Here is a 9,188-nt window from a genome sequence, read left to right as displayed (position 1 = left end):
TTCAACCTGAGGGTACTAGACATAGACCACAGGAATCAAGTAAGAGATCTGATCGTACCCTCCACTCACGTCCAAATTGATAAATGCTGAGCCTTGCATTTAAATGACCGTAAGGCCACAGTACGCCCACTTTCTGTCATATGTTTGTTGATAAATGAGAACCAATATCTCAGCCCAATAGTGACATGAATATCTGTTCTGTGTAACTCAGTGACAGGAATCTGAAGAGCAGGTTTAAACAGGCGCAGAAAAGCAAAAATCCATCAAGAACAAAACATTTCTTTATTCAATGCTGATTCTTAATGTACAAACATTTATTGTGCTGAAAATATAACATACATGAATGAACTTCAAATTGGCCAATTGATTTAACGGAAACTACAGTACAGATGGTTTTAGTTTTACATCGTGATTCTTCTACAGAAAAGTCTATCTGTGATGCAGGTTGGCATGTCCGACAACTGCCAGAATTACTTTGCGTCATGGTGTGATCCTTCATGTACAAACATTTACAATAATAAATATTTAAGACACAAAAATGATCTTCAAAAATTGGCCAAATTTTTGATACCAACAACTGATTTATCAAAAACTACTTTCGAGGTACTTTTATTTTGGGGATAGACAAAAGGTAAAGTCTATCTGCGATGAAGGTTGGAATGTATGCTGAAGGCAACCAGAAGAACTTTGCGTCCCATCCGGCGGAGTAGCGAGTACGAGGATGAACAGCAGAGATGGCGTGCTCCATGCAGCCGACCACCTTCATCAGATTGGTGTCAGTCAACAAACCAAACCTGTCTTCCAACATCTTACAAGCTAAAAGAGAAGAGAATTGTGGTTTATATACAGGCCTATAATTTCTAATTAGTATATAATCTTGTGGTTCTGTGATTTGTTAAGCGTAAGCAATTAAATACGTTTTATTATTATTTATTAACAAAGGTGGAGTCACTCACAATCTTCCAAGAAATCTGGTCCATAGTCGTCCTTCACACCCTGAGGTAATTTGGCCCAAACCTTCCTCAGGCTATCTGTCGCCACCACCGTGTCAGTCACATTTGTTTTGAAGAAGCCCGGCTCAATGCATGCAACCTTGACTCCAAATGTTATCATGTTTAAACTGAAGCACAGAAGAGGTTTACTGTTAGTCAAGACGACACTTGTGAGAATAACGGTGTTTGCACAGAATAAAAAAGTCTGCATCTTCTCTCACCGCAGACCGTCGTTGAAGGACTCCACTCCATACTTGGAGACGCAGTAAGGTCCACCAAACGGGGTGACTCGTCCAAACACACTGGCTACGTTCACCACTCTGCCTTTGGCCTTCTTGATGAGAGGGAGGACGCTCAGTGTTACGTCTATAACACCACACAGATTGACAGCTAGCATGGCCTTGTAGTCGCCTATGGTGAGCCAGTCGGTGGGAGCAGACGGATAAGCAACTCCAGCGTTGTTCACCACAGCCCACAGGCCTGGAAACAACACGACAAGATCATAATAAGGACATGGAAGTGATGGCAAACTAGAAAGTTTTGGCAGACATTTTTGACGGTGTGCTGGAGTTTTACAATACTGCCACATCCTTCACTTCCTGTACTCATACACCTGGGTTTCCTGTGAGACACAGTTACCTCTCAGGAATTAATTCTACCAATGAAACGAGGTCGATCAGAAGATTTCTGTTAAAACAAGCCCCTTTCATAGTGCCGTTTCATGTTGGGACATTTACGGGTCTGTAACGCTTCGCCTCCACTATGAACGCGCCCAAAGCGGGATGTCGGGTTCAAATGATCCCAACAATTTTCCGTCTCTGGAGGTAGTCACGGAGGCAGAAAATTGGTGGGACTGTTGGAAGCGGGACCACAAAGAACAGGCCGTCGCACGTGATGTCTAACACGCCTCCCACTTGGTCCGATAGTCAACGAATCACAGTTCAGCTACACAACAACTGCGGCCGCCGCTGCTAACTGTACACCACGTCCACCGCTGATCGTAAACAATCTGGTATCGCTTACTGTGCACAGTGTCGGGTGCTTGTTGTATACGAACTGAGATCGCTAAGTAAAGTAAGGTATTGCTGAAGCACATACATACTGTACTGCTACAGAGCTAACTGTGTAGCTTATTATACTAGCACTGTGCTACTGCGCAGCACTGCTGCTGCTCTGTCGCACGTTACTATTGTCTCCTCCCACTATCCTCTGACCTCGTTCCCCGATGCCAGACTGCTCTATGAAAGGGTACCAATATCACGCCTTCGTGAGATCACTATGAACGGCCTAAGGCGAAAGGCCAGCACAGATCTTTCCAGCAACATAGCGGGAAATTTGCGGGACCGCACTATGAAAGGGGCTACAGAGATACCATTGTAGGCTTTTATTTTGAAGGCCTGGCTCATCCTACCTTTGCTGGTTGCTCTGGTGATTAGCGCAGCATTAGAGGGTGGAGAGGGGAGGGGCTCACAATATCTAACAGATGAGAAAGGTAATTAAATGGAGATTGCACCTCTCAAACTATTCTTGTTTTTTCACAAACCGTGAGTCCTAACAACAAAATATTAGAATCACCAAAAAGAAAAGTCTCTGCTGAACGCGTTGATGTAGCTTCCATGTCTGTAGTAAAAAAAAATATGAGTAAGATCACAAGTTAGAAAACTGTCTTTTTCTAATTTCTTTTAGGAATGTCTGGTCCCAGTTAACTTTCATCTCAATGGGACAGTTGGTTGAAGTTGCTGTCACATTCAGGCTTACTGAGCCAAATCTGTAAGTCTGATTAATTCCAGAGTAGGGCGTATGTAAAGAGCAACAATGTCTCTTATTCTGCCCTAAAATAATTCATGAAGAGTTAAAGGTTTTTCCAGAAAAAAAAATCTGAAAATTCCCCAGCCTTTCTCCACTCTAGCTGCGATGTCATGCCCTCTAGCTGTGAACATTCCGTCCAATACACACCCATTATAACCTCTGAAAAACCCCCAACACAAAACCTGAACTGAGATTTTGTGAAAAGCGTGCCAACGTCCCAGGTCTCCTGACCCATTTAAACTTTATTGCACAACAGGTACTAAAAATCTGGAAGGTGAAGATAGTAAGTATGGCAAAGCATTTTCAAGTGAATGTGTATTTCTGAAAAAACTATTCTTTTAAGGTTATAAAGTTCATTTAAAAATACATTTTCGGCACTACAAGGTTTCGACCATACACATGAAAATTGTTAATATGCCTGAAATCAAATGAGATTAACAGTGACATCTGTGTGTGTTTTACTCACCCTTCTGTCCAACCAGAGTCTTGATGGAAGCTGCTGTTTTGCTGACACTCTCAGAGTTGGTTACATCGAGGTGAAAGGTCACCAGTCTGTCGGAGGCAGCCTTCTTCAGCTCATCTTCACCTTTCTCAGTGTAACAACCTGCAATCACTCTGAAGCCATTTGTGTCCAGGCGTTTGGCCAGGAGGTTACCAAACCCAGAGTCACAGCCAGTGATGTAGACATATTTATCCTCCTTGTTGGGCACTGTTTTCCTTTCCTTGTACCAGCGATAGACGCACCAGGCAGGCAGCAATCCGAGAATATACAGGTACCACATTTCTGAGACAAAGAAGAAACCATTTATATTGTAAGCAACTGTTTGGAGATTGAAGAGACTGTGTTTAAATAAAAAATAACTCAAAAAACACATTCACACCGTTTAAATGTAAAATGTTATTCTGCTTCTAAATTAAAAAAATAAAATTTTGAGGGGAAAAAATAATTAATGCTTACTGTTTGAAAATGTCCATTTAGTTGCTTCTCTAAAGGTTTCAATTGTAACAACGAAACTGACATGTGGCAGAACTCGAAAAGTCTCTTTTCAGGTGGGCGGATAAGAATGCCTTCAGGTGTGACTGTCTTTAAACACAGAGACACATTTTTGTGCGAAGAGTCATTTGTCTGCTTCACTCTTTTCTTAATTTTACCTCACAGTTCTAAGAAAATTTATATTTATTTTTCAGTGTAAGAAATCTAGGCTGTCGCATCTTCAAGTAGCTTGTTTTTAATCCAAAACCACCGAAATATGAATAGCATTGTCACAGTAGACAAAGAAAATAATCACATTAGAGAAGCTAAAACCAGTAAACTTCATGAATCTTAAATGATTAATCAATTAGAAAAAATCTGATTATTAAATGTGATGTTCCTTTGATTCTATTGAGCACCATCATTTTAAAAACAAACAAACAAAACAAGACTACAAGTCAGTGACTGTGATTTGGAAGTTAAACCTCTGAAGTCCAGGAGATTTGGTTCAAACTTGTCAACTTCCTATGCATCTTTCAATCTGTCCTAACATCACTTTTTTTTTTTTTTTTTTTACTATTTAGGTATACACACAAAAACAGCAGAGAAAATCATAGATAAATAAAACTATAAAACAGTCTATTTGCATGCAAATTGAAAATGGTAATAGTTTTCATTGTAGAAAGAAAATTCACATTTTAAAAATGTTCTAGAAACATAAATGGCACTTTAACTGGCTTTCTCAACTTGTCTGTTATATAAATACAGGTATTACTGTAAATAAAACATGTTCAATAGCCTATAGTTTCAATGAATAGATGGACTCCAGAAGGTTAACCGGATCAACTGGGACTGAATATAAAATACGCCTACTGAAGGACTGATTATTTTCTCAAATAATCAGAGATCCATGTGATCAATGAAATGTCTCAAAACAGTGAAAAAACAAAACTATTTAACAGCTGGAACATGAAATTGTAATATTGCATTTAAAAAGGGAGACAACAAAACAAACAAAAACCACATGATCAATCGATTATAAAACTATTTTCTGGCGCAATTATTTTCCCCCTTTGAATTGCTGGATAGTATAACTCTTCGTTAACTAGTTTAACATCTTTTTCAGAGTGCAAAAAAACAAAACAGAATGAGAAACTTTGGCCTACGTGTGTTTGTTCCAGCGAGGAGTGAATGAATGTGCCGCATTGTAGAGCAGCAGGACGTAGATCTTCAGCAGACACACACAGACAGAAACTCAGACTAGGTGGCGATAGTTTCACAGATTTTCTTTGGTTGCTTTACCTGCTTGACTTGAAGTTGTTGAACAGGTAACTTCCGGGAAAATCCGTATTACTCCTCATATAATATGTGAAGAGAGCGCCATCTACAGGAGACTGCATGGTACTGTCAGCTAGAGACTTTCCAGCCGAGCAGGCATAGAAACTATATCGTCACCCTGTTAAAATAATCGCCTAACTAATTTTTTCAAGTTTTGCAGGAAACACAAAAAACTTCACCAAAAGTGTAACATATTACATTTATTGATCATTTCACTCAAAAAGGATGTAACAAAGGATGGCTATTGGCATAGTAATAACATTGTGTGTAAATTATGTAACTTAAGAGAAAAAAAATGACTTAGGCAAATTTTTTGAACATGCCTTTGTGACTTAAGCAAGATATGGTAAGACTTTATTTTGAAGGTGTCTACATAAGAGTGACACAAGCCTGTCAGAAACATGACATGACAAGTATCATGAGCATTAATGTTACTTCAAAGTGTCATTAATGTTGATGACACATCCCATGTCATGTTTATGACACGCTCAAGTCACTCTTATGTAGACACCTTCAAAAATAAAGTCTTACCATATCTTGCTTAAGTCATAATAAATCCGCTTAAATCAGACACTTGACATAGGCCATTATCTTAAAGGGGTAAAACCACATCATCTGATCAACTGAGGATGTAGGAGATTTTACCATAGGTGGCCGACGTCATGAGATGTTTAGGCAAAAAAACTATTTTGACAATAAAATGACTTAGACGATTATTTTAACAGTGTGACGATTTACAATTTAGTTATTTGTGTTTTATTTCAGCATTATAAATAAATGTATAATAAAGTTTACTTAATGCTCTATTAATACATATTAATGAGTATTAGGGCCACATTTAGGATTTTTTTTTTTTTTACGAGATTAAAGTTGTAAATATTGAATTCATTACGAGAATAAAGTGTTAAATATTGAATTCATTACGAGAATAAAGTTGAAAATATCCACTGCCCTCATTTTGTGTCAGCTCACCTGAGAGAAAATGGACGGGCAGACAGTGCAGTGAAGCTAAAATAGGTGAAATGTGCTCATACTTTCTTGTGCCAATTAAAAGATGTGCAGCAGCATTTTGTACAAGTTGATACCAATATTTATGTTAAAATCACCTCTATTCTCTTGTTCTTTCACAAGAACACTTAGACACACAGCCCACACTCTCCCTACACACTTAAAGATTTCATTGAACTATTAAATAGGTTATTTTGATGTATACACGCTGTGTTTTTGCAAATGTCTACAATGTGCATTATATTTTCGTTTTGGTTATAATTTATTAAAAATAGTGTATCTCAAAAAGTAAATAATGAACACACTCAACATGCAGTTCTGTGGTTTGAAAGATTTTTATGCAACTTTTTTCCATTTCCATTTTTGAGTGATGCAGCTATGATATTTCTGTATTTAGAAAAATGTGCGTAAAATTTTTTTTTTTTTTTTTCCCCCCACCTTTTTATCCATTTATTTCATCAGTATGGACACAAGTCCATATATATTATTAAAACATGGGATGTAAGGGTTGTATTGATGTATAGCTTATAAAAACGCTCCAAAAAACGGCACTACAGCATGTAAAAATTTAAATATCTGCTCTAGCGGACTTGTTCTATACTAGTTCTAAAAGGGTTAAACCCAACAATCTATGAACACTCCTCCAGTATATTGCCTACTTACATCCTAAAAAACACCCCTCTAATATCCAGATTCTGTTTGGAGGCTCCTACTGTGCATCAGATCAAATTAACACCCATTTATATGAAGTTTAACACTCTGCTTTTGATGACTGCATTCCACTTTTATCCTAAATCCACTCTGAAAACCCATCCCAACCCAAAGGTTACAGACTGCTCTCTTTATTTAATATTAAAGGGGAAACTGACATTTACAATTTTACAAGTTTATGAGTTAATTTTTTCTCAAACATGTGATTTAACAGAAACCAAAGTACAGATGCTTCTGCTTTTACTTAGGGCATAATATGACAGAAAAATCTGTCTGAGATGAATGTTGGCATGTACGATGCAGGCAACCAGAAGAACTTTGCGTCCCATCCGGCGGAGTAGCGAGTACGAGGATGCACAGCAGAGATGGCGTGCTCCATGCAGCCGACCACCTTCATCAGATTGCTGTCAGTCAACAAACCAAAATTGTGTTCCAATAATTCAAGAGCTGAAAGAGAAGCATTTCACAATTGTGGTTTATATACAGGCCTATAATTTCTAATCAGTAGATAATCTTGTTCTGTCATTTATTGAGCCGAGCACAAACAAGGTTTATTATTATCAATCAACAAAAGGTGGAGTCACTCACATGCTTCCAAGTAATCTGGTCCATAGTCGTCCTTCACATCCTGAGGTAATCTGTCCCAAAGCTTCCTCACGTTTTTTTTAATCATCACCATATCAGTCACATTTGTCTTGAAGAAGCCCGGCTCAATGCATGCAACCTTGACTCCAAAAGGTATCATGTTCAATCTGAAACACAGGGGAAGTTTGCTGTTCGTCAGGAAGACACTCGTGAGAACAACGATGAGTTTACGTCATAAAAAGTCTGCATCTTCTCTCACCGCAGACCGTCGTTGAAGGACTCCACTCCATACTTGGAGACACAGTAAGGTCCACCAAACGGGCTGACTCGTCCAAACACACTGGCTACGTTCACCACTCTGCCTTTGGCCTTCTTGATGAGAGGGAGGACGCTCAGTGTTACGTCTATAACACCACACAGATTGACAGCTAGCATGGCCTTGTAGTCGTCTATGGTGAGCCAGTCGGTGGGAGCAGACGGATGACTGACTCCAGCATTGTTCACCACAGCCCACAGGCCTGGAACAACACAAGATAATAATAAAGACATGGAAGTGTTGATACCTTCGCCCATGGCACTTTACAACTCGATAATGTGAAATCACTGTTAATTTACTTGCATTACAGAATTGCTTTTGTAGCAGACAGCTTTCTGCTCTCACACTGTGTTGTGTTGTGTAGGAATAAGTGAGACGTAGTTGAGTATTTTTAGGGTTTATTCTTCACAGGAAAACAGAAAAACACAGGCTTTACACACAGGAGCCACTCTCCACCCTCCACTAAGAGCACACACAGCTCTTTGACGCTAGGTGGTGCAACGCCAAAACAACTCCCCAGAGGAACAAAAGGCATGCATTGATAAGCACCATAGGAACTTTTTACAGGCAGAAAATAATTCTTTTTTGGGGAAGTTTTGTTTAGGGAAAACAAATAAACAAAATTAAATTACTTTTTTTTTTACTCAGCTACACTTTGACACTGGGAAAATTAAATTTATATTTCACTCTGCACTGCATCCCACTTGGTCCTGGGCAATGCACCCAAGTGGTAAGTCATACATACACAGACAGAGTTTCATTCCTCTGCAGTTAGCTGATGTTGCTACAGCGCGACCCATCGGTCAAGTGACACAGACTGAATGTGACCCTATAAAATGAGCACTTCACAGCCACTCACCCTTCTGTCCAACCAGAGTCTTGATGGAAGCTGCTGTTTTGCTGACACTCTCAGAGTCGGTGACGTCCAGGTGAAAGGTCACCAGTCTGTCGGAGGCGGCCTTCTTCAGCTCATCTTCACCTTTCTCAGTGTAACAACCTGCAATCACTCTGAAGCCATTTGTGTCCAGGTGTCTCGCGAGGAGATTACCAAACCCAGAGTCACAGCCAGTGATGTAGACATATTTATCCTCCTTGTTGGGCACTCTTTTCCTTTCCTTGTACCAGCGATAGACGCACCATAGGGGCACCAGTGCCAGGATATACAGGTACATTATCTCTGAGGCAAAGAAATAATGGTTGGAAATAAATAGTTTCCTAACTGCCCCTTTAAAAAGGAAACAACTCACATTAACATGGTAGAGATGTATAATGCTATACTGGCTTCAACTGAAATGAATGTTCCGAAAAAGCTAATCTGGGATAGTGTTGGTTTAGTTGCTTTTTTGGAGCTTTTGGATGCAAAACAAAATCTCTTTCAGCAGACAGAGTTTGCAAATGCTACCTATACATCAGAAGACCTTGAAAAGACTTAAAGTTTTAGTCCCAGCCTAGTCTC

At 39.3% G+C, this 9,188-nt stretch overlaps 2 protein-coding genes across 2 annotated transcripts; both read right to left on the bottom strand.

The window, feature by feature from the left end:
- Positions 1–259: 259 nt before the first annotated feature.
- Positions 260–5,095, bottom strand: LOC131979117 (retinol dehydrogenase 7-like). The gene is made up of 5 exons (XM_059343032.1): positions 4,941–5,095; positions 3,268–3,585; positions 1,214–1,472; positions 957–1,120; positions 260–816 (listed from the first exon to the last, which is right to left on the bottom strand). The coding sequence occupies exons 1-5, from the start codon at positions 4,978–4,980 to the stop codon at positions 593–595; spliced, it is 1,005 nt and encodes a 334-aa protein (XP_059199015.1). The 5' UTR covers positions 4,981–5,095; the 3' UTR covers positions 260–592.
- Positions 5,096–7,075: 1,980 nt separating this feature from the next.
- LOC131979283 (retinol dehydrogenase 7-like) lies at positions 7,076–8,910 on the bottom strand. Its single transcript, XM_059343228.1, has 4 exons — positions 8,592–8,910; positions 7,676–7,934; positions 7,420–7,583; positions 7,076–7,278 (listed from the first exon to the last, which is right to left on the bottom strand). Exons 1-4 carry the CDS (start codon positions 8,902–8,904, stop codon positions 7,076–7,078), a joined length of 939 nt encoding a protein of 312 aa, XP_059199211.1. The 5' UTR covers positions 8,905–8,910.
- Between the last annotated feature and the right edge of the window lie 278 nt (positions 8,911–9,188).

Source organism: Centropristis striata, chromosome 10 (assembly GCF_030273125.1).
Source record: "Centropristis striata isolate RG_2023a ecotype Rhode Island chromosome 10, C.striata_1.0, whole genome shotgun sequence".
In the NCBI taxonomy this organism is placed as follows: Eukaryota; Metazoa; Chordata; class Actinopteri; order Perciformes; family Serranidae; genus Centropristis; species Centropristis striata.
The sequence above is the reverse complement of the archived record's forward strand: the minus strand, read 5'-3'. Positions and strand labels throughout refer to the sequence as shown.

Coding starts and splice junctions, on each gene's coding strand:
- LOC131979117 (XM_059343032.1), bottom strand. CDS start 4,980: ATGCGGCACATTCATTCACTCCTCGCTGGAACAAACACAC. Junction 1,473..3,267: donor GACTCTGGTTGGACAGAAGG/GTGAGTAAAACA, acceptor TGTTGTTTCCAG/GCCTGTGGGCTGTGGTGAAC. Junction 1,121..1,213: donor TCCTTCAACGACGGTCTGCG/GTGAGAGAAGAT, acceptor TCTGTGCTTCAG/TTTAAACATGATAACATTTG.
- LOC131979283 (XM_059343228.1), bottom strand. CDS start 8,904: ATGTACCTGTATATCCTGGCACTGGTGCCCCTATGGTGCGTCTATCGC. Junction 7,935..8,591: donor GACTCTGGTTGGACAGAAGG/GTGAGTGGCTGT, acceptor GTGTTGTTCCAG/GCCTGTGGGCTGTGGTGAAC. Junction 7,279..7,419: donor ACCAGATTACTTGGAAGCAT/GTGAGTGACTCC, acceptor CTTCTCTTTCAG/CTCTTGAATTATTGGAACAC.